A 27,767-nucleotide genomic window follows, 5' to 3' on the forward strand; every position below is an offset into this window, starting at 1 on the left:
CCCCCCCCCCGGCATGTTTAAACTTTTTACACTAATTTAATTAATTTTTAATATTAAATGTAATTTTTTTCAAAAGTTGTGTATAACATGGTTTTAATACTGCATTTGCACTAACACGATTTGGCTAAGAAATTTTCCCTCTGTATACCTGGTTTTCAGTCTCAATATAAATAACTTGAGTTTTTTGGTCTCTGTCTGATGAACAGCACGACTGTAGCGATTTTTTGGACAATTCAGAAGAAATATACTACACTGCAAGATCTAACCTGGTATTTTTCATCTTCTGATTTTCTTTGTCAAAGTTGGTTTTGTGTCTCTATTCTTGTTTTTCAAACTAATGTTTTGTCTAGTTGTAGTTGCTTTAGCATATGTAGAACAATTTTTCAGTCTAAGAATCAACTTATTTGAACAGTTCAATACTACAGGGAAGGAAAATATTGAATTCATGTTGAAATATATTTTTTATGAAGTATCAATATTATACATCAGTACTTTTTTTGTTTTCATGCTATCTAGTTTGTTTTTGTGTGGGGAAGGGGTAATTGGGGATAGGAGAGCTGCATTCTTACTACCTTATGTTTGGTGGTTCCTTTCAATGTCCATTTGGGAGAACAGAAAATGTTTATATTTTAAATGTTTGAATTATCCCTATAGCAATTGCAAGATAGGATGTAAATAAACATTACGTATACTGACAAAGCCAAGGACATCTGAGTAGGAAGGTCAGAAATGTGATCTAAATGGCATTAACTGGTCTCACTTCCAAAACATCCTGGCTTAGTTGACTGCTAAAAATAATACTATTTTCAGCTGTGCAGGATAGAAATCATTATAGTAAACAGGCTTTCTTCTACTCTGGTTTTGGATCATCAAATAGGCAAAGTACTTCCAACTCCTAAACCTTCATAGTGATGGCTGCCAGTTGCATATAAAGTAGTGAAGAGCCCAGCTTCATATTTTTCAGACTCTGTATGAGGTGGAACATGCTGTACCATTAATAGTTCTTGGTTTGATTTTTTTTTTTTATAGTGTATATTTAATGTAAATATATCTTGACAAGAGAATAGATATGAAATACCATATTTTTCATATATAGTATGCCCCTGTAGATGGTACACATCTTGATTGGAAGGACAACCTGAAGAAAAAAAAAAGATTTTTTTATTTGATGTAGGTAAATGGCAGCAACTAGGGAGCTGAGTTTGCTCCCAAGCCCGCTGTTAGCCCCATGTGTCAGATGGGGCCTGCAGGTTGATAACAGTCTTCCAATATCTGAAGCAACTACAGAGACCATAGGGTTGGGGCTTTTTTTTCTAGCTGTAGGGGGACAGGACTAGAAGCAATGGCGTCAAGCTGCACCAGAGGAAATTTAGGTTGGAGAGTAGAAGGAACTTTCTGGTTATGTTTGTGGTCAAACATTGGAACAATCTACCAAGAAAAATTGCTGAATCTCCATGCTTGGAAGTTTTAGGGGCAGGTTAGACTAACACATGCCTGGGATGGGTTGGTCAGGAATGATTCTGCCCTTGAGCAGGGAGATGGACTAGATGGCTAGGGACAGAAATTACATACAAACCAGTATAAGTGATTGGAAACTGGTTCAGATCTGTAACGCAACAGAAGTTCAGTGCACATGAACTGCTTTCAAAGTGGCCGAAGCCAGTTTTAGATAAACCTGGATGGATGTAGTAACAGACTTAACTGATTTACGTTAAATTGGTGTATTGAACTTCTGTCTTAGATCCCTTCCAGATTCAGGCTAACTCTCAGTCCCCCAGGGTGCTTTGCACATTCCCCACAAGCCCGCCTGCCCGCCCCTTCACAGGGTGTGTGGGCTAGCCCTGGCCCAGATTGTCCAGTGGAGCACAGAGGTGTGCTCTAGCGCCCCCTGGCTTCATGTGGCTGCATTTCTGGAATCAAAAGTAAATGTCTGTTCATTAGCTTATTGGTTCAGTCTACACAGCTTAGACTAACCTGCAAAGATTGAATTGATTCAGCCTCAGGCTTTTTGACTCTCTTGTGCTTAGTCAAAGACCTTGTGAGGTCCTTTGTAGACCTACTTTCCAGAAATCCTGTAAGTCCTAAACCCTCTGTGTTTTGTATGTTCCTCTAGTTTTTGTAACCTGGTTCATATTTTTCATATGTCAAAGCAGCCTGTGTTGCCAAAAAGGTTCCCTGTTCAGGGAAATTTTTTATTTGCTACTTCATAGCTATGTTGGGGAGGGAGAGAGCATGTGCATATGCGATGACCAGAATCTCAAAGCTACGACTTGGGCGTCTCTCCAAGTCTTCACAAAACACAGCGCAGGGGGAGGTGTATGCCCTCTAACAGTATTGCTTTAACAGTGGGTCCTAAAGAATGCCCAGACAACCCTGGCTAGCTTATTAACCTCCATAGTTTGAGAGAGTTTGTGGGCTTTTTGTTAATACAGAGTGTATTTTGATTCTGTATGAAGTTTAGTGTTCTTGTTTTGTGGTACTGTGGTTTGACAGTTTCTTCTGACATAACCCTTCACTGCTGCAGAGAGGTAGGTTCAGTTTTATGAGAAGGCAGTCCTGCCTTACCTATGAGTTAGTCTACACAAAATGATCCTTGTAAGTCTTCCTTCAGCATACTTTACAACTTTAAACCCACTCATTTGGATTTTGACTTCAGGTAGTAAAAGGATAATAAATGAAACCCAAGTTTAAAAAATGCAGAAGGTGCATCTTAGATGCAGCCGGTGTGATTTAAATCTTGTCATTAGCAGGGGATTGGTAAGGTTCATTCTTTGCATATACTATTAGCACCCCAAAGTCAATGATTTTATGAAAGGGAAGAACAGAGGGTAGACCACTTCAGATCAGGTGGGCTTCCCACAGTTCTGGAAACTCAGTGGGGGGGAATTAGCACTGTTCCCATACTGCCAAACTTCCAAACCCATGGAGAGCCCCAGACTGCACATCAAATTGAGATGCCTAATCCCAGCATGCAGGGGCAGGCACCAGGGCCTGATCCCAGCATGCAGGAGCCAGTCAAGGCTCTGTGGGGCCCTATCCAGACATGCAGAGCCAAAAGCCTGAGAACCACTGCTCTAGACATACCTTATTCATATATTCTCCCTCTAAAGTATCTGTTGTTGCCACTGCTGGAGACAGGATACTAGCTTAGATGGACCATTAGTTTGATCTTGGATGGTGTACTTATATTCTGGGAACGTCGATAAACGATTTAAATCCAGATTGCCTCATTGATCTCCATAAATGCTCATGTCATGTCTTGGCTTCTCTAAAATATACATTTAGTAGAAAACAAGTCCCAGATCTTGCTTTTTATAATTAGAACCATTTAACTCTAGACTAAAAGTGCACACGTTAAAATATGATATATTATCACACACTCATGCATCTCCTCCCCAGAAATCAGCCCCCCAAAACTGGGGTGCATTTATTCAGCAGGGAAACAGTTTTCTTTGGAAAAGAAGCAAGCCTGGAGAGACTGTGCATGCATGCAGCTGCCTAGATGGCTGCCACCTGTGTCTGAGAAAGCTGAAGGGGGAGTCCTGTGTTAACCCTCTCACAACCATAGAATTACTGAGTTAATGACTTGTTTAGGTTAGTGTTAGACTGTGAAAAACTACCGTATGTACTCACATACACGTGCCCCTGGATAAGACAAGTCACGCTGTTTTCAGAAGGCAGAGCAAAGAAAAGAAGACTTTCCTTGCCAGCAGCATAAACAGCAGTTGCAGTAGGGGGGGAGCAACAATCTGTGCCTGTTTCATTAACCCATCACTGCTGGCTGGCTATGGACAATTCCTCTTTTTGCAGCAGTAGGGTCTGCCCCAGTAACAGCAGGTTAAGGGTGTCATATGCAGGGTTACTTTACTTTTCCTCCTTGCCATTTCACTTTCTTAAAAGGACACACTTGAATTGTCTCATTACTAAGTAGTAGAAAAAATGAATGTTACTCCTAAGATCCAAAATAAGTAAGTGGGAAAAGAGGGAAAGGAGTTAATAGTTTTTTAAATATTATTTCTAATAGTATAATATCTCCATCTTTTTGTTTGTATCTTTTTCCTTTCCTGAATGTTGCCATTTTCTGCCTCAGCCAAGGGGAGTAAGAAACTGAAACTTTTGTTGCTTGCAAACAAAAATTTCAAGTGCAACAGCCAGTCACATCAGCAGGATTACAGTAGTCAACCAGAATACCATATTTACTTGAATAGAAGATGACCTTGACTATAAAATGACCCCATAATAATTAGATTCTATATATGGGAAATTTATAAATCTCTTGTAATTTTCCAGGTATAGAATCTAATTGTTGGAAGTGTGCCTTGTATTCATCTCCACCCCACTGCTACAGCAGGGGACATAAGTCTAGTAGGTTAGATATTTTTTCTCTCTCTCTGCTCCCACCCCCATCCCCCCTACACACGCACACTTTTTCCCTGGGTAGCCCCTTCCCCTCCCACTCTCTCCTTGAGCACATAGAAATGAGGAGTAAGTTTGAAAACAATAACTTTGAAATTAATCATGGCTATAGCAATTTGCATATAGTATCCATACACTTAATTCATCCAAAATTGATGCATTTTACCCATTTTTGAAACTGATGCCAGTTATAGCACAGGCACTCCATAATCACCAGGGATACAGGTTCTCTGTTTGCTGTGGGAACAATGCGGATTTTCTCCTTTAAAGGAGAAAAATGCAGGAAACTTCAGGTTTCCCCATGCAGGCTGGCAGTCTTCCAGACTGCAGAGTACAAAGATCTAGGTTATTTTTGGTGAAAAGTCTGAGGACTGCCTGTATATGAGTGCAAGGGGCTACTTGGGGCTGGGGGAGCAGGTTTCAGGGGGCGCCATGTGCATGTGTGCACATGCATGCATACATGTGGCCAGCAGTACAGCCAGGCAGCAGTACTCAGGAAGCTGAGGGAGCTGCTCTCTCCTGCTGCCTGGCTGTACTGCTGGCCACATGTATGCATGCATGTGCACACATGCACGTGGCGCCCCCTGAAACCTGCTCCCCCAGCCCCAAGTAGCCCCTTGCACTCATATACAGGCAGTCCTCAGACTTTTCACCAAAAATAACCTAGATCTTTGTACTCAATGAATTATAGATGAGTAATATAGCTACATTAATGTATTTATATTGTAAATAGCAATCATATTGATTTGGAAGGACTTCTTTGAGGTGACTGCTGGACTTTTTGAAGGGCTCTTGGTTGGACTTTTTGAAGGGCTCTTGGCTGGGGTCTTTTCAGGAGTCTTGGCCGCAGGTTTTTCTGAAGTCTTGTCTGCTTTCTCAAAGAAAGTGTCCAAGTTTGGACAGATGTTCTCCAGGGAGATGGGCAACACAGCAAACTTGTTTGCTGGCGTGGCGTGGCATCAGATCAAGCATCATAAAGTCGAAACTGATGTTAAAGTCGAAATAGGGTGTCAGTTTATAAATGTTGTAAGTGCCGTCTGTTGCAACTCGAAACATCTTAAGTTGAGGACTGCCTGTACAGATGAGGTGCATTGAGGGTGGGGCCACACTAATCATATGCACCAGGCTGAGAGAGGGGATGACAGGGATTCTGGGTGAACTAACTGGGGCCCTGTTTGATGTTTGCCAGTCATTTAAGGCTTGTGAAAAATCAGAAATAATTGAAAATGATAAAAAAAAGATACAGCTCATCTGTGGGAGTGAAAAGGTAGTCAAAATGTATGCAGTGTCTTGGCTCACAATGCCTTGAAAAAGAGCTGGTGGTGAGGGGGATTGCACTTAATGGGCAATATTATATATTTTATTCAGATGGGTTACATTAACATACAGCACCAGGGGAGGGTGCTGAAAGTATTGCAGTATTTCCATGCCTGGTATCTGTTCCCTCCTGATGGAGTAACTGCCTCCCATGCAAGCAAACAAAATACAGTTCCCATCAGCATGTTATGCTTAGCCTTGGCTATATTTAAGCAACTTCGTGATTGGTTTCCTTTGCTAAGCACATGCTGCTGCTTAGTGAGAGTTCCTTGTATGTGATTATAAGATGAGGGGTTTTTCTCCCCATGGCAACTGGGGGTGGGGAACATCATCTTGGATTTTATTAAATATGGTAGATAGGTTTCTCTATGCTGTACACATGAGAATCAGAAGTTCTTTGTCCAAGCTGAGGATCATAGAATGCAAGGAACTGAAGAGCTGAGGAGGAGAAAAGACTGTAGTTAGCATACAGAATTATGTAAATTATTGCTGCATAAGTGGCTGATACAATTTAACTTGACACTGTTTAGTAAAAACCTAAAACAATTTATTTATCTCACATTTTGTATAGTTAGCTATCAGTTTTATTTTTTTTTAAATTTAACAAAGCAGCTTTTAATAAAGCAAGGATATTTGGAACATGCAGCCTAAATTAAATAATATATTATACTGTTTTTCAATCCTCATTTTCTTATATTCGGGAATGAAATATTAAGAACTCATAGTCATTTATTTCACTGGGAAATCATGGGGGAAATGTTGGCAATTACTAGAAGAGATATAGTTTGATAATATGATTGTATTTAATTTATATTATTAATTATTTTTTTTACCAGCAGTCAGCACAGATAAGTCACTGGTAGTTGTAGCTCCAAAGTCTGTTACTTACCAGTAGTTTCAGGATCAGCAAATAGTGTCCAGTGGTGACTTACTGGTTCTCTGTGTATAATTGGGTTGCTTTTCAGTTCTTCAAAAAAAAACAAATAGGAAAGTAAATTTCAAATGCAGCTTGTTCCTGGGCAATAACTTTCTTCCAAATTAAGAGCATAAAAGTAGCAGGAAAGCAAAGCTACCACCTGACTCATGCATGATGATGCTGCAAAATAAAAGTTTTTTGAAAATTGAAATACTGCAAGTTGAAGAGCAAATGGCAAGTAGTATAGGTGTATTGAACCTAGGAAAACATGACCCTAGAAAAACATTCCTGTGAGATTTGTCAAGCCCCCAAATTTGTTGTTTACTTTGCTTTGCCTTTAGACTACTGTCATCTTTAATTTTATATGGAATTTTGACTTTCCCTGGAAATGCACAATTTTTTCTCATGCATGACTTTTTTAATGTAATCTCTTGTGTTAAGAAATTGTTAGTAGTTGTCCACATATTTATTTTGTCCAAAGCAATTACTGTTATTCAAATATAATTCCAGTTGTACACAGTGCCAACAGTTCAGGACTGGTGCCCCTAAGTGATTTTTTGGTATATAGGATAACTTGGCAATATTTCCAAAATCCTATCACAAGACTATTTAATAGTGTTATGCATGCCCCTGGTGATGGTTGTGTACCTTAAAATATTCTTTCACAAAACACAGAGTATGGTCACTCCAATTTACTTCGTGTGTCTCATTTTTGCAAGCAAGCTAAGAAAGTACAGGTTGGATGAGTGGGCTGTAAGAAACTGACTGGATTGTTGGACTCAAAGGGTAGTAATCAATGGCTCGATGTCTGTTTGGCAGCCGGTATCAGGTGGAATGCCCCAGTGTTTGGTCCTGGGGCCATTTTTGTTCATTATCTTCATCAACGACCAGGGAGGTGGGATGAAGTGCACCCTTAGCAAGTTTGCAGATGAAAGAAGTAGTAGATACACTGGAGAGCAGGACTAGAATTCAGAGGAACCTGGACAAATTGGAGGATTGGACCAAAAGAAATGTCATGCAGTTCAATAAGGAGAAATGCAGTCCTGCACTTACGACGGAACAATCCCATGAATGTGGTACAGGCTGGGGACTGACTGGCTAAACATCAGCTCTGCAGAAAAGGACCTTGGAGTAACAGTGGACAATAAGTTGTATGTGACCCATCAGTGTACCCCTGTTACCAAGAAGGCTAATGGCATTCTGAGCATCATTAGTAGGATCATTGCCAGCAGATTGAGGGAAGTGATTGTTCCCCTCTATTCAACATTGATGAGGACACATCTGGAGTACTGTGTTCAGTTTTGGGCCTGCCACTACAGAAAGCATGTAGACAAATTGAAGAGAGTCCAGTAGTGGGCAACAGAAATGTTTGGGAGGCTGGGGCACGTGACCCATGAGGAGAGGCTGATGGAGGTGGGCTTATTTAGTCTGGAGAAGAGCAGACTGAGAGGGGATTTAATAGTAACCTTCAACTACCTGAAGGGTGGTTCCAAAGAGGTTGGAGCTAAACTGTTCTTGGTGTTGGGAGATGATAGAACAAGGAGAAATGCAGCAGCTTTGTAAAAGTACACAAATACTAAATAGCAGTTTCAGACAGGAAGTCAAACATAAACACCCAACTAAAACCATAGTTGATAAATGCTAGTAGACAGCATGGTAGTAAACTGTGGGGGAAGGAGGAACAAAAGTTTTGTCCTTTTAAAACATAAACATAAATAATTCTGGCAGATGTCATTTTTCATAAAAAAGATTCATGCGAGTCTTATAACCTATGGTGACATATGAAGGCTCTATTCCATTTTGCTTATTTTCTCATATTAGCATTTCTGTCATTGTTGTAGAATGTGTATGATCATCTATTGTGTGTTGCATAAATGAAAGTAGACATACACTTCAGCTCTCTCTAGAGTAGGTCCTTCGTTTAGCATTTTGGGGTAGCATGCTTTTAGAACTTTTATTCAAAATGCTTTTAAGGTGAAAACACTATCCCAGTGTTTAGACAGCTGTATAGTGTTTGGGAATAAGGCTTTAAGAGCACTTCTCCAGTCCTTGGAGAAGTCTGGTCTCCCTTGGCTTGGATTGCCACTGGTCATTTGCCTGCTTTGTTTTGGAATCCATGGAACACATAACATTTCAAATGATTTCCTTCCCTAAGGCTGCAGTATTGAAAAACTCTGTGCACATGCTTATCGTATATTCAGGCTAATCTCATTTACTTTAAGAGGGTGCTTCACAATATGTTAAGTAATGTGCATCTTTGGGGGAGAAGGTGACTTTTTTTTGTGGGCTTACACCTAAATGATAGTGAGCAAGATCCTTCCTTTCTATGGCAAACTTCATCATCTTGACATTTTGCTCAGTGTTCTTTTCTGTTTTCCCCTGAAAAGAGTTCAGTAATGCTGTTTTAAGTGTTTGCTTTTGAGATTTAAAAAAAAAAATCAATACTTGAAAGCAGTATTTTGCTTTTGAGATAAAAAACCAATACAGCATTTGGAGCTGTTTGCATCAGAACCTATATTCATCAGTTTTGATGTTTCTGAATTTGCTGTGACAAGAATTGCTTCTAAAATGTACCAGGTTGTTCTTAGCCTCGCATTATTTGGTTCTTACCTATTTCTTCTTCATGCAATGTCAGAGACTTGAAAAGTTTATTCAGTGATTATTCAGTGTTCCTTGCAAATGACCACTATTTCCAGTTCCTTAGGAAAATACTATAACCTCCCAGTACTCCACCACTGTGATAGCACTTTGCCCTAAAGATCTGAATGAAAGATCCATTGGTATTTGGTAACAAGGTGTTAAAGTACTTAAACCAAGGTTAACAGCACCTCATTACATCTTGGTCGACAAGAAAGATAATCAACTTAGAGAGGTGGATTGTGTAAAATGTACCATATACCTATGCAAATATTGATAATCAGAAAGAAAAGTGACATTAACTTAGTTGAGCTTTCAGAACAACTTATTTTGAAAGAGCACTATGCTAAACTATATTAAGGTCACTTTCATTCTGATTAAGGGTGTCTGCACAGGGATCTAATTTAGTTTTGCAAAGCCACTTTAAAAGTGAAGTTTGATTAATTTTCCTGAATGTCCTTGTGTAGACAAACTCTTAAGAAAAATTATTTCAATTTTGTATACAGCTATTCCTGATAATATTTCAGATATACCCAATAGGTGAAAGTTATGACCATGACTGCAAACGTATCACACGACCTCTTCAGGCTCCACTTAGGTTTTTCAGTGAGGAAAACTAAAACCAGCAGATCTGAAAACATGCAACAAATAAGCAAGGAAAAACTTACCAGCACTTAAGGTGCTTTGGGTCATCAAGAAATTTCTTGAAGGCTAAGTGCAACTGCTGCTTCTCACCCCAAATTCTTGTTATAAAAGCTGTGGAAAAAGCTAGAAGGACAGATGACCCCACCTCTCCAGGCTGTATCCAGCCTGGAGCTGTATTTTTAACACCCTACCTTAGTTTATCATTCTTTACAACAGGACTGTCCAACTGGTGGTCTGTGAGCCATGTGTGGCCCCCAGTGCATCAAACTGTGGCACATGGACTATCCCTCAGCTCTCTTGCTGCTGCTGCTGCTGCTACTGCTGGAGTCTCCAGGTGTCCTCTACCTCCTCCAGTTTCCACTTCAGCTCCCTGGGGACAGGGTCACAGCAGCAGCCAGTGGAGCTGAGGGAGCCTGTAACCCATGGGCTCAGGAGGACCTGGGGACCCCACTCAGCTTCTGCACTGACGTGCTGCAGCAGAAATCACTTTCTGCATGGCCGAAAGGGGCCATATGGCAGGACTATTTTATGCATTAGGAACATGGGGTTCCTCAGGGTCCGTGCAGTGTGGTGGATTGGGGCCGGAGGAGCCATTTAGAAGTTGCACTTCCCTGCTTTACAAATATAAATGATCCCTGAAAGTATATTGATCTTTACCAAGAATTTGAAAAATCTCAGCCTGGTCAAGTGTCGTTCCCCCACCTTTTGCTTAACACAATACTCCAAAACATTTTCTTGTGAAGTTCTCAGCAAGTCATCCTATAGTCAACTGGAATCAGTCATGGGAAAAGTTTATGAAAAATGTAACTAGTTAAAGTTAAAAGTTAGCAGCCTTTAAAATTAACTTGAGTTTTAAGTTAAAAATTAAATATTTCCACTTTCAACTAGTTAAAAGGTAAGTTAAAAAGCGAGTAACTAGTTAAAAGTTAAATTGATTTGTGAGAAATATGTGAAACACGGTGAATTGCCTTTTAGCATCATTTTTCATTTTCAAATGCAATGAGTAGGTTTCTTTTCCATAAGCCCACAGAAGCCCACTAATTTACTCAGAATTCACCCTGCTTTACCTGAAAACAATGTTATACTTGTCATACAGTTTTCAAAATAACAGTTTACCAATACCTATGTAATGTTAGATCCTTCTCACCCTCTCCATGTGAAGCACTTTGTAAAAGTCAATACATCATATAGGTATACCGGAATAACAGAAAGGAGATATTCATAACCAGGTGACAAATGAAAGCTGTTTCCACAGAAAACCTTTGTTGTTACAATTTTTATTACTAAAAAAAAAATTATTGCTGACATCTGAATTAGAAATAATGAAAATCTCCTTAAATCAAAATTAAACTGAAATAAGAAAATCAGTTTAAATGAGAAAAAGAATGTTCAGTTGCATAGCAGAAACTGTTTAAGCATGCTTATTGAACTTCAGCAAAAGCTGCATTTCAAAATTGACATCTGACAATTTTCCTCTTCTGTCTTGGAAAATTAAGCTCCCACTACTGAACAGTCACTCTACATGGGCAGATGAGGGAATGCTTGTGTTATAACAGATGACTAGCTTTTTAATAGTAGGTGACATATCAGATGTTTCTCACAGATGAGAAGTAACGCTCAACTTCTTGGGCCCTGGACTGCTGGTTCCGATCTTCATTAAAATTTAAAAAGTCATCTGCTTCACCCTCGCTACTTGCTCCCACTCTTACTGGGATCAGTGTCTCTGTTTGCTTGTGCTTGTTCCCTCTCCTGCAGCCAACTGGCTGCCCTGTTGACTTCTGCAAATGCACAGAAAAGGCCATCATTAACTAAGGAACTCTGGGACTTGTAATTCTTAAGAGACCATATCTCATAGGAAGGCACATTACTTTCAGTCTCTCAAACAAGAAGTCCTAGAGTTTCAATAAAGAAATATTGTTCCATGTAAGTCCTAGAGAATGGCTGTCAGGAAAAACTTTGGGAAAAGCCAGATTTCATGTTTTTAAACTTATACTTTAACAAAAGTGAAAGTTAACCTTTTTTTTAGCTAGTTAAAGTTGACAGCTGAATAATTTAGCTAGTTAAAGTTAAGTAAGTTAGCCATTTCTTTGACTTTTTAACTAGTTAATTAACTAGTTAATTCTCATGACTGCCTGTAATTGTTCATGCAGTTTCTTAAGGTAGCTTTGTAACACCCTTCCTGCCTTTCTAAGAGTTGCAGCTTTTTTTAAACCTTTTTCTACTTGTATATCACAGGTAGGGCTGGTAGCACCACTTCCTATTATTCCGGTTACCCAACATGTTCCATAATTAGACCTTGTTTTCAGTAGTTTATAATTTAACTTTGGGTCAGGATTCTGCCTTTTCCCATCCCCATGAAAACCCACCCAAGTTTTGCCTAGTGATAAGCCTTTGAAAAATTGCAGTTTGTGCATAATTGATAGCTGCTGAAGTCATGAGTTTCTAAAGTCTCCAAAGTTTCCATTCTTACTGAGCCTGCTCGAATCATACCCAGTTCATGGAGCTTGATGGGCTGTCTCCATTTAGCAGTTGAAAATGCGTTCTCCCACCTAGGCTACAGGTTTCAGCTAGATATTCCCTGTAATGGTGCTTCCAGGTCATTCCTCTGCAAAGACAGTCAGGCCCTGAAAGTTGAAACATGAAGTCTCCTGTGCTGGTGTTGCCCCTTCTTGGTAGATCCAGGGAGCATTAAGAGCAGAACTTTCTGATTTTAAATGCAGGAGTAATGAAAGCCAGCTGAGCAGGAGGGAAAAGAGTAGATTGGGATACAGCATCAGAGATTAGGACTATGGAAAACAAATTGGCTGGCTCGGTATGCAAGGGAACTGAGGTTGAGGGGCAACTGTAGTGAAGCCCAAGAACCCAGCAAAACTCATAAGATGAGAGAAAGGGCAGATGTTAGGTTCAGGAATTGGAATGAGTAAAGGGAAGAGAGATCTGAAAAGGAGTAGGGACTCTGGGAAGCCTTGGACAAGCTGGGGGAAAACAAAAGTGGGTGAGGAGCATGGGCAGCAAGATGAGGACTGGAAAACTTGTTGGGGAAGGGAGAAACATGAGGGCAAGAACACTGGGTATAGACAGGAAGAAAATGATGGAGGGTTGGAAAAATCTGGACACTGAGCATGGGCACAAGTAACGCTTAGAACAGTTTAAACCTGAAGCAGACAGACATAAATTAGTTTAAATCCACCTGAAAAATCAAGTACTGTTTTGAACCAGTTCAGTGTTATGTGTGGACATCAAGCATTCTGACACAGATCTGGTCAGTTCTCCAAACATCCAGACTGCATTGTGGGATGCACTCACACCCTCTCTTCTCCCCCTACACACACTGCTACAACTGGCTGCTCTGGTACTCAAACAGAACCCTACTGCCTTTTTTCCCATTCTGTTGGCACTTTTTTATCAATGAACTCTTGCAGTGTTTGTTCAAAAAGGGCTATTTTTCTAACAACCAATTGTGTCCTCACTCCCTACTTGACCACAGATCCTTACTGTTCCTTCTTAGCACTAGGGAATGAAAATGTGTCCATACCCTCTCCCCTCCAACCCTTAGTTCAGATCAAGCAGGCACACTACAGACTTCAAGGAACTGCAAGCTGTTGAAGTTTGTTGTACTCTGTTTCAGAGAGAAGGAAGAGCAGAGAAGTGAAAATGCCCTAAGCCCCCAAGGTATAGGTGTAAGCACTCCACCCTCACCTACAGAGAGGCTTGCTGGGCTGGGTGCTCACTTCTACCCTGTGGTGTTAGAACCACAGCAGTTTACACAATTGTGAACTGTTTCATCACAATCAATAACATTTGGGAACAGTTCACTTATATGTATTGACATCCTGTCCTGCAACAGTTGTGAGCTCATTCCCAATCACTGACATTTTGGAACCTAATTTTTTTTTTAAGTGTATGCACTTAGTGCCCACAAGGGGAGAGTAGGACTTCCTTAGCAAGAAGACTGGGACTGAGTGGGCAAATAGAATGGGTCTGGGAAAAGAATCTGGGAGTAGGGAAGAAAAAAAATTGGGATAGGAACAGTGGAGGGGGGACCAAGCAAAAGAAACTGCTTAATAAAGATGCTTTTCACCAGAACCTGGAATGAAAGCCAAGGTTCCCAAAGTTCTGCCATTCCTCTGCTTCACCAAGTAGTTCTGAAAGGTATTTGTTCACATAGAGCATTGGTTCCTGACCAATGGTTCATGAGCAACATACTGCCCAGAAGACCCTCTGAAGTTGCTCACAGCCACAGGAAGTTAATGTTGCAGTTGATAAAGAGAACAAAGTATGATATTGCTTCAGCCTGTTACTTGCTTGATATTGCTGCCCATGTTTGGGAGCCACTAACACAGAGAATGATAGCTTACTTCTGCAATCAGTTACTCTGTTAGTTCAAGCAACAGCAATCGGTTCAGGGAAACAGAAGGAAGCACCCTGTTGATAACCCATATGCTCTCAGTATAATGCCAGAGGGTGGAACTTTTTTTAGTTTTTTTATTTTTTTTTTAATCCATCTACACCAGTGTTCTCCAACCTTTTTGGATAGGAGATCACATTTTGAATTAAAAAGAAACCCATGATCTATTCCCCCTCCCCCTTGCAGGGCAGTCTGTGGGGAGGGAAGGGAGGTGTAGATCAAGGCAGAGGGAGAAAAAATTATGGCTCTTGGGCCGAGCAATGGTACTGGGAGCAGGGCTACGGGGACGGCTGCACACACCCAAAAATGGGCTATAGCCACCCCCTCCCAGCACCGCCACCACTGCGTGGCCAGAAAGCTGCATGGCACTGCCCTTCCCCCAGCCTGGCCCGCATGTAGATCTGGGGTCACATGCACCCCCCCCCCATGCCGTCCTGGGCTGTGTCCCCGCCAGATGAGCTGCTCATGGCAGTCTCGCACCTGCCCTGGCTGTGCAGTGCCAGCCTCTGCTCCCCCCCGGGCACATGCGCCCCTCCCCACCCCTGCTGCAGCCACCAGAGGCCTGCAGCCAGGCTGCCTTGCGACCCTACAGCTGCCCCGCGTGTGGGGTGAGCCTAAGCCCTGTTGGCCCCGCTTCCACTGCCTGCGCCCCCTGCCACTGGGTGAGTGAGGCCCTGGCTGGACTGGGGGAATATTAGAGCCCAGGTGGCTTGGCCAGGCACGCAGGGGTGTTCCTACCGCTGCACGCACCCCGGCGGAAGCCCTGCCAGGGTTCTGGGCTCAGGGCACAAAGCCTAGCATACAGCAACAGCTGCCTCTGTCCTGCACAGATCAAGAGGGCACATGGCCCCCGGGCCAATGCTGGGGTACATGCAGTGCAGGAGCTTACTTTAATTCAGTCTCCTAGTCTTCATGTGCCTTTTGGTATGTTGTTTGATTACTTGATAGTGTGCTCTTCTTCCACAGGACCCTGCCTAATATAAATTCTTAATCGTTCTAAAGCAGGGGTGGCAACCTATAGCCCATGGGCTGGACCTGGCCTGCCAAGCCATTTCATTTGGCCTGTGAAGCCAGATATCAGCAGTGGCCTTTCAGCAGTGGAGCAGTTTGGAACCCCACTTCTGTGGTGGTCAGGTCATGCACAGAACAGAAGCAATTTAGTGTTATGGGGAAGTGGCAGTAGCAGCCCCAAGTCAGAAGCCCTGGCCAACTTCAGTCTGAGCTAAATTATTTCAACGAGCTACTGCAAAAAGGTTGCCAACCCCTGTTCCAAAGCACTCTGATGCTACAAAGATGCCATAGGAAATCTAAGATGAAATTGCCTGAGTTGAATAGCAGGCAGTAAGCAAGGCCTGAGACAACACATTGAACAATGAGGAGAAAACAAAATATTGAATAGTTCATAAAGGATCATCCATACTGCCTATAGAATCTGCTGAGGTTTGTGGACAAAATAGAATGTGATCAGATAATTAAAGGTTGTAATGTAATACATATTTGTACATGGGACAAATTAATGTTTAACAGCCAATCTTAGTTTTGGCATTTATTTTGAGTGTTTGATTTTGAAAGCTTAATAATGTTGTTTTAAACCAGGGGTACTCAACCCCCAGCCTGTAGGCCTGGTTTGGCCGTCGGCACCATGTCATCCAGCATGCAGGGTTGGTTCCCCATGTGTCTGGAAGTCTGGCAGCAGGGAATGTGGGCACTGCTCCCCTGCTGCCAAATTTCCAGACCCCTAGGGTGCCCTGGGTCCTGCACTCTGGATTAGACACACAATACCAGAACATGTGGCCTGGCAAGGGCAGCCTTGGGCTTCAGGGTCTGCACCACTCATGTGGCCCATGGGACCAAAAGGTTGAGCACCACTGTTTTAAACCTTTTTTTGTGTAGTACATAATTATATGGTTTTTTCTGTTTCTTTTTTGTTTTGATTTTTGGTTGGTCAGTTGGTTGGACTTTTTTTTTTAACTTTAAATATCAGTTTATGATATCGCATTTGTACAACATACAACAGGACATCTTTGTGAGGTCATCATGCATGTATGAGAGCAGCAGTCTCAGGCTCTTCATACATTCTTTAGCTGTAGAGGGGTTATTTATGTGTCTATTCCTTTTCTCCTGGTCTCCAAGCTGTTTCCTGGAATGGGGGTGGACTTGAGGGGCATCTGTTTTAGGCAAAGTGCCAAGCATGGTTGTAAAGCACAAATGTCTCATTTATTTGGCCAAGTGGGTCAGATGCCCCACCTCCAGTGATGGGGAAACACCCTGTCGCTGTGGCTGCTGGAGCCACTGTTGGCACAGCTCTGGAATCCAGGGGGTGAATGCTCCCACAGCACCCCCACCATCTCTATTTTCCCCTCCTGCCAGTTTTTGTTGGCAGGCAACAAAGAGGGGTGAGTGGTACCAACAATTAGGTTCCAGACCTATGCCAACAAGCCCTATGGACCACAGTTGAAAGCTGCTAGACAGCTCTTTTGTAAAGTATTAGTTAAAAGGTTTTAGTATATCTTTAAAACATTGATTCTTTTCTAGTGTAGATCACTCCTTGATAGTTTGGGGAATTTGTGCATGTTTCTTCCATCGTGACCCCACTCAGAAAAGAGAAATGTCCAATAGATGTATTAGTCCCCTGTTGACAGAGGCTAGCTTGATAGTTTTTGAAGACGGCCTCTGGCCCCCCCGCTAATGAAATAAGTATATCCTGTGGTGTGTGAGCTTAAAGTTTATTAGAGAGTAAAGTCTGAATCCCCTTGCTGCCTCATAGTGACCTGCAGCTTGTAATTTTGGGAGCGCTGGCTTTGCAGCTTTAGTAAATTGAAAATCATAGAACCATTCATAAAATATATAAATAGCTTTCTTCTGAAGTGTTGGTTACCTTTGTAGTTAAAAATTGTAAAAATATTTTCAATACTCTTTCCATGCTGTTTTTGTATAGCATCTTTCATGGAGCCATATCCTCTGCAAATCCTCTGCTCTTAAGGACTGCCCATCTAAAATGCACACTATTTATATGCAGATGTGAATCAATATTGAAGTCTAACACGTCAGTTGTTTTTTGTAGGTTCTCCCCATCCAAGTTACCATGGGGAAGATGTGGATTTATTTCAGTATTTTGTGGAGGAGAGGACTAAAGTAGAAAGTTTTAAGGAGGGATTTGAAGAAGAGATGTGGAAGCATAGGAGACTGGGTCTGGGTCATTGAAGAGACTTCTTGTTGAGTGCAAATGATCTCTAAAGTCAGTAGTGGTTGTAGGACAAGCTAGTTGTGTGGTGGGCAAGATGAAAGGGGTGAAGTGAGTGTATCACATGACAGATGTGTTTCTCTACCTTTTACCTTTTCATCTCAAGAATCTTTCTCTTGGATTTGTAGGATTTACAAGTAGAATATGGTCATAGCCCCCACAGTGGTTACTTCCTAGGTGCAAATAAGTGAGTAAATAAATTTTCTTTTTTCTTAAATTGAATTAATTGATTGAATTAAATTGAATTCATTTGTTTTTCATTTGCACAAGTAACATATTAGATTATAGTTTTATGACTATAGTATAAAACTTGTTGTATTTATTACTTCCAGTAGTATAGCTCCTAAACTGCTGTGATTCCAACAGTAATGATTATTTCAACTGATAATAAGGCTTATGAAATGTATTGAAATCTTGAGGTGTTGTCTCGGTATCCTGGGACTTTGTCAACCATGTAACCTCTACACTGTTACCATCCTCATCAGTTGGAGACACAAGTGTCTGAAAGTTTGGCAAGTGGCACAGTTTGCTTTAGGGCAGGGTTTTTCAAACTTTTGGGGTCAGTGTACCCCCCAGTGGCCAGTTGAGAAGGAAGGAGTCCCCTGGCAGCCAGTTGACGAGCAGTGGGGAGGTCTCCCCAGCAGCCGATCAGCCGGCATGCCAGCAGCACAGCAGCAAAAGTGGAGGTGTATCCCCCTGGGGCTATCCCAAGTACTCTCAGGGGTGTGCATACTCCCGGTTGAAAACCCCTGCTTTAAGGGTAAGGTCTTTCACTGTTGCTGAAATAGTCTTGTCAGTTATTTTTTAATAGGAACTAATGATATTTTCAGAAATTCTTCTTACCTGTGAAAGGACTACTGTCTTCTAGAGTCTGCATAACAAGCTGCATTCATAACATTAGAGATTGTCATTAAGCCTTTTAAAATCTGTATTTTGAGGGAAAAGTAAAATACTGTGAAAGAAAGGTATTGTTTTATCATATGTATCCTCTTTTCAGCTTAAACAGTAACTCTTGGAATAAGACAGAATAGTTCCAGTTTACAGCACAAAGGTGGTGGTCAGGTGTATTAATGAGGAATATACTAGGTGCAAAGAAATACTCTTTTACAGTAACATGAGATTTGAGAAAAGACAGATACTGTATGTTGTTCAGCAAATAAATATTTAGTATATGTGAGTATGGGCATGTTACATTTATAGCACTAAAAGTGCCATTGTAGAATTAAACAGTGGTCATCCGTATATTCACGCCATCTATAGCACCATAAAAATGATGCATTTATCAAAAACAAGTTCCCGTGTGAAGCAAGAACCTCTCTGTAGTGCTGTGATTTGTAGTGCCACATGTAACGGTCTAGTTACCTATGGTGCTACAGGGAATCTCCTGGACCGCCAGCACTCCACAGTCCTCCAGGTGTGGGGAGGGAAAGCGACTGGCTTCCTGACAGTGTGCCCAGCCACAGCAAACTGGCACAGAGCCCTGCTTAGACCCTGCTGCTGTCAGTGCTATTGCAATAGCATTGGCAATGGCTGGTTCCTCTACAATGGCAGCAGCTGGCACAACTGATAAACTTCCAGTGGAGGCAGCCCCTCCCCACCTGCCCCGCCCTTCTTCCCCTGCCTTGCACTCCCCCCAGGGGTGTGCCCTCAACAACTGATGCTGCCCACCACCCCTGCTAGAAGCAAGTGTAAACTGTCAAATACAGCCATCCTCTGCCACCTGTAATGGTGCCACGGGGTGAAGTGAGCAGCCCATCCCACCACCCTGAGGAACAGAGGAGGGGCTAGAGGGGAGAGGGAGTTGCCATATTTGACACCTGCTGGTCCTGGTCTAGCAGCAGCAGATAGAAGCAGCATAGCCAGCTGATCACTGACAGCCTGCTTTCCTTCCCTGGCAGGGAAGAGGGGCAGGCTCTCAATATTGAGCTCACTGGGAGGCTTCCCTGGGGCCAGGGGAAGCAAAAGAGTAGCCCTCCTGGCTGGAGAGCTGTGCCTTTGAGGTGACTTTGTAGCAATTTATCCAGAGTGATGAGCATGTAGCGCTTTATTTTTAAGTGTTTCATAGAGTGCATATAGCACTTTGTAATTCTATAAATGACCATGTGTTCATAGCCTTTATCAAAACTAGATTAACTTACTTTGAATGGTTTGCATATATCTGACTACAAGAACATTTTCTTTGTCTTATTTTCTGAATGTTCTCCAGTTTATGTTGAGTTACTAATTGTTCATATCTTTATTTAATTTTGAAGGAGTCTTCTAAAATCAGTTGAAGAAGAACTGCATCAGAGGTAACTTTTTTTTTTCTTGTGTGTTTAAAAAATTTAGTGCATTGTTTTCTTCCATCTATCACAATTAATAATGCTCATTTGACCCCTTATTTGTCAAGAAGACATGGGAGAGGCTTCACTTCTTTAGGCTGCTGCTGTACCTTAAGGAATAAAAAAAAAATAGGACGTTATAATAAAATTCTGTAGAGTAGGTAGCCCTTGAGCTGAGAATTTTTTTCATAGCAGCCAAAGTAATTTTAATTAAGTCTACTCAGCCATGGTACCTTGCTCATTTCTGTAGGGGACATGTGGCACATTTAGAAGATGATGATGATGATGCAGATGATGACGCTAAACAGTAAGTCTTTTTTTTTTTTTTTTTTAAATACATCTGGTCTTTCAATAGCTGAAGAAAACTAAAAAATATTTTAAGTTGATCACCTTAATTTTTTTTCTTAATTATTTAAAAGTAGTAGAAACATGCAGTAATGTCTATATGGACTACATCACATCATTTTGCTTTATCATGGCAGTTTTAGTGTTCCTCTTTAAGTTAAAACTGTTTTCCAGTTCTTAATTTTTCACCTTTTTATCATTAAATAAAAAAGCCTAATTAGATTAGCAATGAAAATCTGACAAACAGAAATCCTGGGGTATAATTATTTAAAACAGATGACTATACATTATATCCCTAATACAGAAAGGTGTATATCAAAGTTCAGAAGAGTAAATATGACTGTTCTTGAAAAAAGTACTATTATGATAGCAGTAGATTAATTGAAACAATGTTAAAATATAGAACAGGTGTGTATAGAAACATACCTTCTTAAATAATTCCTTTGTATGACATAGGAGAGAACTCTGGTGCTGAGATTGGCTTTGTGCTAAATTTCCTGTTAATGGATAATCTCTAGGAGCTCTATTGCTTCATATTGGAAAACTGTGAAATGTAAATCTTCATTGCAGCGTTTATCTATGTTCTCACTGAGAAGCTAAATGCCTTTTAAAATTAATCTTGTTCTAACCTGATCTGTTCTTCTACTATCATTATGCAACCTACGCAATGCATTTTAACAAGTAGATTTTTAAACAATATTATGAGTCTATAAGTAGGTGCTAAATTTGAAGGGAAGTTGTCAATTAGAGAGACAGGGTTTCTTCTAAGATATTAAGTCATTTTGTTTACCAGTACTATGAATGGTGAATTGAAGTTGGGTGCTTGGTATATGTGTGACATGGCCTCTCTCTGAAATACTTTTTAAAAAGAAAAGTGGTTGAAGGCAGAATCAAGTTGTTTCCAAAAAAGAGGAGCTGATCTCATGATTACTATGTTTACCATCCGTAACTTCAGAGCCTGATGATGTCACTGTACCTTGCGAGAGCCTGATGATGTCAGTGAACCTTGCCATTGTTTAGTTACTTGTTAACTTTTCAAAGCAGAAGAATATTCACATTTGAAATGAGTGGTGGGCATAGAAAAATCAGGACTTACACAGTCAGTTAATTTTCAACACACTTTATTCCCTTGGTCTTTATCAGTGAAACACAGGATTTATCAGGCAGTTGTTTTAAAACCATATGATCAGTTGCACAGTGCTTCAACAAACAAAAAAAAACCCTGCATCACTTCCAAAGAGAAAAGTGGAAGTCAACATTAAGTCATTAATGCTGACTTTCTGAAGGAACATCTTGAGAAGCTGGATACCTTCAAGTCAGCCGGCCCTGACAATCTTCACCCCAGGGTACTCAAGGAGCTGGCGAGCATCATAGCCCAGCCTCTAGCACGGATCTTTGAAAACTCTTGGCGCTCTGGTGTAGTGCCCGAAGACTGGAAGAAGGCCAATGTGGTGCCTATCTTCAAGAAAGGGAGGAAAGTGGATCCGGCTAACTATAGGCCCAGCAGCCTGACTTCTATCCTGGGGAAGATCTTAGAAAAGTTTATTAAAGAGGCCATCCTTAATGGACTGGCCGACGCCAACATCTTAAGGGATAGCCAGCACGGGTTTGTTGCGGGTAGGTCTTGCTTGACCAATCTCATTTCCTTCTACGACCAGGTGACCTATCACCTGGACAAGGGAGAAGAGATTGATGTCATATATCTTGACTTCAAAAAAGCCTTCTATCTGGTGTCCCATGATCGCCCCTTGGAGAAACTGGCCAATTGTCGCCTTGGGTCCTCCACGATCCGCTGGCTGGAAAATTGGCTCCGGGGTCGGACCCAGAGGGTAGTAATCGATGGAAGTCACTCATCGTGGTGTCCTGTGACCAGTGGGGTCCCCCAAGGCTCTGTCCTTGGGCCCATACTGTTCAACATCTTCATTAATGATGTGGACACTGGAGTCAGAAGCGGACTGGCCAAGTTCGCCGATGACACCAAACTTTGGGGCAAAGCATCCACACCAGAAGACAGGCAGGTTATCCAGGCTGACCTGGACAGGCTCAGCAAGTGGGCGGATGAGAATCTGATGGTGTTCAATGCCGATAAATGCAAGGTTCTCCACCTTGGGAAGAAAAACCCTCAGCATCCTTATAGGCTCAGCAGTGCTATGTTGGCTAGCACTATGGAAGAAAGAGACTTGGGGGTCATCATTGACCACAAGATGAACATGAGCCTGCAATGCGATGCGGCGGCTAGTAAAGCGACCAAAACGCTGGCTTGCATCCATAGATGCTTCTCAAGCAAATCCCGGGACGTCATTCTCCCCCTGTACTCGGCCTTAGTGAGGCCGCAGCTGGAGTACTGTGTCCAGTTTTGGGCTCCACAATTCAAAAAGGATGTGGAGAAGCTTGAGAGAGTCCAGAGAAGAGCCACGCGCATGATCAGAGGTCAGGGAAGCAGACCCTACGATGACAGACTGAGAGCCCTGGGGCTCTTTAGCCTGAAAAAGTGCAGGCTCAGGGGTGATCTGATGGCCACCTACAAGTTTATCAGGGGTGACCACCAGCATCTGGGGGAACGTTTGTTCACCAGAGCGCCCCAAGGCATGACGAGGTCGAATGGTCACAAACTACTTCAACATCGTTTCAGGCTGGACATAAGGAAGAACTTCTTTACTGTCCGAGCCCCCAAGGTCTGGAACAGCCTGCCACCGGAGGTGGTTCAAGTGCCTTCATTGAACACCTTCAAGATGAAACTGGATGCTTATCTTGCTGGGATCCTATGACCCCAGCTGACTTCCTGCCCTTTGGGCTGGGGGCTGGACTCGATGATCTTCCGAGGTCCCTTCCAGCCCTGATGTCTATGAAATCTAAGTAGGGTAGAATCTCATGAACCCGAAGGTGACTAAGATTAGAACTTCCTTGACTCAAAATTGTAAAGCTATTGATGCTGATTAGTTTAGGTCAGGCCACCTATACATGGGAATGTAAGTGTCCCCCAAAGATCTATACCATTAATTCCATGATGACCGCTCTCAGGGAAAACATAGCTTTATTGTTGTGACCTGTGCTGCCAGATCATCTTGTTGCCTCTTCCCCTTTATTCTTAAGCTATTTTTATCCTTACTAATGTTCAGCAATAGTATATTTATTTACTTTTACTTATACTTTTTTTTTCTCCTATTTACAGTCAACTCGGTCTATTTAGTTAACAACACAGGGTTTTAAAACTCTTGGCTGCTGCTGTCTTGAAGCTCTTTGCACTAACCACTTTGTTCAGTACATTGGAGTCCTTTCTCCTAGTTCTTGCTCTGTCAGAATTTCTCAACAGAGTTGTCTTGATTAGGCACTTCTGTGCCTAATTTGTTCTTCTGTGGTTTGTTTCTCTATTTCAGAATACACAAAAAAGAGGTCAGTATAATATGAAGTGAATCTGTGAAAATGTCTTCCTTCAGTCAGATCATTTTAGTTGTTTTGAAGCTTTTTACATTGACTCTAGCGCAGCCAAGCAGTGACCCAGTGCTGGTACTGTAGAGTTCTTTCAGGGCTCTGGGAGCACTGAATATGCCAATAATCAAAGTCTATATCATATGCCTTAAATTCTGACAGTCTTTACTAACCTTACTCTTCATATCTTAGGCATAATCTGAGCCAGTTAGCCAGCTGAGGTCAGCAACCTGTTTTTATCCCCCATTCTTGACAAGGTGTCTGCCTGACATGCAGGAGAAAATATGAAGGAAAATATTCAAGTGTGACTTGGACCTCCATCCTTTTCAGAAGATTTAACTGAGACCAGATTTAGAGAGGAGGTAGTTGCTGCCCTTATTAAAGTTGAAACAAGCCTTGTAGGATAAACTAGGTTTTGTGCTTTTTTTTTTTTTTATTATTTGTAACAATCTACAGGCGCAAAGGAGACAGTTGCCACAGTCATGTCTACCGTAGCATTTCTCCCCTTTCCATCACTTGTAAGACCCTTGGTAAGCTGTTGCTCCAGGTTATTGCAGACAGTGTAGTCCCTGAATCCCAGTGTAGTTTTTGTTCATCACACAGCACTGCCGACATGATCTTTACCCTATGCCAATTACAGGAGGAAGCTGCAGAACAGCAAATACCCCCGTATGTTGTATTTGTCAGCTTTAGTAAGGAATTTGACTCTGTTGGACAATCTGTTCTTTGGTGCCCTCTTGCAAAGTTCAGCTGCCCAGACAAACTAATAAACCTCATATGCTGATTCCATGACGGCATACAGACCCATGTATCAGTCAGTGCCTAATGACATAATTTGTTGGCAGACTTCTAAACCTCGACCAATTCAAGGCCAAAAGCAAATCCCAACAAATTGAAGTAAAGGATCTAGTGTATGCTGACGATTCAGCGTTTGTTGCCCTTTTATAGAATGATCTGCAACATTTACTGAATTCCTTTGCCCAGGCTGTATCCCTTTTTGGCCTCTGTATTAATGTAAAGAAAACCTATCACCTCCATCACCACCAGAAATAAAATTGAATGGCAGCCAATTTAACAACATCAAGTCCTTTTTGCTACCTAAGTAGCACAGTTGTCAATAACCCCAGTTGACAAAGAACTTTCAGCACAATTAAAGTCAGCTGCCTCGACTTTTGACAAAAAAAAAAGGCTGTGGACAAGGCAAGGCATCAAAGTGTCTACAAAATGCCAAGTTTACAGGGCTGTCGTGCTCCCTTGTCTTCTATACTCATTAGACACCTGCCCCCTTTATCGTCACTATATCAAAAAACTTAACTGCTTGCAACACCACCACCTGTGCAGCATAATGGGTATTAAATGGTCTGACAAAATCACCAACAACGAAGTACTATGACTGGCAGCCATGCCAAGTGTGGAAGCCATGCTAGCACAAAGGCAAATGACCTGGGTCAGCCATGTCATATGTATGGACAACAAGTGACTGCCTAAGAGAGTTCTGTATAGTGAATTTGAAATGGCCAGTAGTAAGGTTGGCCATCCGGAACTCCACCGCAAGGACTGCATTCAGCAGCACATACAGTCTGCTGGGCTGAACTCAATGTCCTGGGATGGTACGGCCCATGATAGGTGAGCTTGACGTTCTGCTATGAAGGAAGCAGGACGAGCAACAGAACATCGTCACGCCAGCTTGGCCAACAGTAGGAAGGAGGATAGACACCAACTTGCCCTGGCATGTCTCCTGAACCCTACACGTGGAAACTCATTTCTGGTATAGGTAGTAGTCATACTCAAATACGAGTGACAGTCATTCAGCATGTGCTTCTCTTCTAGCTTCTCTAGTCCAAAACCATAATCTTATGATGACGGAAACTTTTCTGGTAAGTCTGGGACAAAGTAGACAAGGTATTGAGAAGATTTGTATGTTCCAAAAAACACAGATATCTCAATTAGATATTTTCCTAATGCTTCTCTGAAACAATGTAATTGAAAAGCAGGCAAGTCATAGTGCACAAATTTAAGACAGCAGGGATGTCAAATATACAGCCTGTGGAGCTGCTTCATTCAGCCCATCTGGTTACCACACAATCTGGGGGCCCAGTGCCCTAAGCCGAATCCAGCCTGTAAGCAGTCCTATAGTCCGGATCTGGCCTGGAGTATGGGATGAGTTTGACATGCCCAGTTTACACTAAATATTTTGTATTTCTCAAAAGATGAGGAAAATACCATTGTTCTCAAAGCACTGAAGTCTGTAAAAGATTAAAATAGAGGCTGAACACTACCATGCAGGAATTCAGGATCAAACAGTAGAACCTTTAAAATGCAGAACCAGAGGAGAAAACCCTTAAAATGTTTTGAGTTTTTTTCACTCATGTTGACATGTTGTACTCCAGGACCAGATTGTGGAGCCCTTGAATGAGAAGTGTGTCCACATGGAGTTCCGTGAAGGGGAAAAACATAGGAAAAAGTTACTCAACCCAAAAGCAAACAGTAAATTTAACTCCACTTTGCAAACAGATTTATTATCACATATAATATTTTTCTGAAGAAGCCAGTGGTTAGGTCCATCAAGAAGTGGTATTTTCCATTGTCAACAAAATTCCATATTATAAATATTCTTTAGCAAAATCCACCAGTATCCTAAACTCCCGACTTTACTATAAGCACACTTCCTTTTCTCTCAGTACAGTGAATGCCAGACTCACCCTGCATCCTATCTACATCTCTTGGCTAAAAATCACTCCCCTCTTCTGCACAAGTCCACATATCATTGTGGATAGATGAGCACAGATGAGCTTTTCAAAAAGTTACCCATAACTTCATGAGAAGACTTCAGAGGGACACTTGGGTTTTTTTCTTGCTGATGTCTTGGGCTGGGGTCAGCAGCATTTTCCATCAAGAGAGCTGAAGTGCTGTGGTCAGGAAGGTGGGCATTATGACGCAGCTGCCTCTGCCACGTCTCATTACCACTTATGCCACAGGAGGCTGACACACCTCACAGAGAGAGGTCCCCCCTGCCAGAGCCCCAGGTGGCTGACTGCAACACAGTGCAAGGAAGGTCCCCCGTTGCCAGATGCCACTAGATCTGGCACATGGGCTGTAGGTTGCCATCCCTGGGTCTACAGGGCTCAGGGGTGGGGAAGCAACAGTTAGAAAATATTCAAATGGTGTAAGTATTTGAAAATAACATGATGTTTAATCTCCTAGTGTTCAAAAATGTAAAATAAACTCTACATAAACTTTCTCAAGCCTCACAAGTTGAGTTTTCCAGAGATACATATCTGGATAACTTCTGAACAATCTCTGTTCTTTTACAGCTCTACTATGAAAGCCAAAGTGCCACCACCTTTACCACCAAAGGTAAGTGGGATTTTTCATTGTTCTGGGGAAGAGGGGAATTGCAGTAAATGGAGGAGGGCAGGGAGTCTATAAATGACATAGGTGCGTGACTTTCACTGACATGAGACTTCGGTGCTTTTGAGATCGTGATTCATCCAGTTTTGTTCCAGCATATTAAGTTACATTTTTAGTTTTGGAGCATGAATAAAATGAAAAATTGATGGAATTCATCACTTTAGATATGGTGTTTATGATTATGTTTACATCATTAATCTGAGGGGAGACATAACATTTGGTATTTCAGGGGTTTAGTATTACAGAAATAGGAGCTCCTATGAGAGTCACCACATTTGAAGTCTACGTGCTAACTTCACAGGCAACAATGGGGTCCTTTAAATGTTGAAATTAGGTCTCAGCTTCTTCCTCTTGAAGAGACTGAATTGATTGCACTTTTTAGATGACTGTATTTTAAAAAGTGCCAAAAAAAATCTCTAGTTGTATTCTCTAGCTTGTGGAAACTCACTAGTCATTAAACACTGGGTTAATCATGCCTCACTGATGTACAGGTGAACCTATAGGAATTTTATATCTGAGGATTCAAACCTAATCTTTTAAAAATATGCTAGGTGTTGTCTTGATTAGTGTCTTGGCACCTCAGATCCTCAGTTAGAAGCAGTAGCCTCTGCTTGTGCTCTGTCCATACATTAGCTTCAGGTTTGTTCCTTTTCTCCCCCAAATGAACTGCCGACAATG

The 27,767-nt window shown here is 41.7% G+C and overlaps 1 protein-coding gene across 5 annotated transcripts in view; it reads left to right on the forward strand.

The window, feature by feature from the left end:
- The window catches only part of MAP4K3 (mitogen-activated protein kinase kinase kinase kinase 3), a 138,733-nt gene that overhangs the window by 63,336 nt on the left and 47,630 nt on the right, over positions 1-27,767 (forward strand). For 2 of the 5 annotated variants that reach the window (XM_025205673.1, XM_025205675.1), the window contains 5 exons: positions 207-269; positions 17,712-17,770; positions 19,836-19,874; positions 20,155-20,211; positions 26,993-27,035. In XM_025205673.1, coding sequence (XP_025061458.1) covers positions 207-269; positions 17,712-17,770; positions 19,836-19,874; positions 20,155-20,211; positions 26,993-27,035 — 261 coding nt within the window. The remainder of the gene's footprint in view (positions 1-206; positions 270-17,711; positions 17,771-19,835; positions 19,875-20,154; positions 20,212-26,992; positions 27,036-27,767) is intronic. The other 3 variants (XM_025205674.1, XM_006024921.3, XM_025205676.1) reach the window with 3 other exon arrangements.

This window comes from Alligator sinensis, unplaced genomic scaffold (assembly GCF_000455745.1).
Source record: "Alligator sinensis unplaced genomic scaffold, ASM45574v1 scaffold794_1, whole genome shotgun sequence".
NCBI classification, from domain to species: domain Eukaryota; kingdom Metazoa; phylum Chordata; order Crocodylia; family Alligatoridae; genus Alligator; species Alligator sinensis.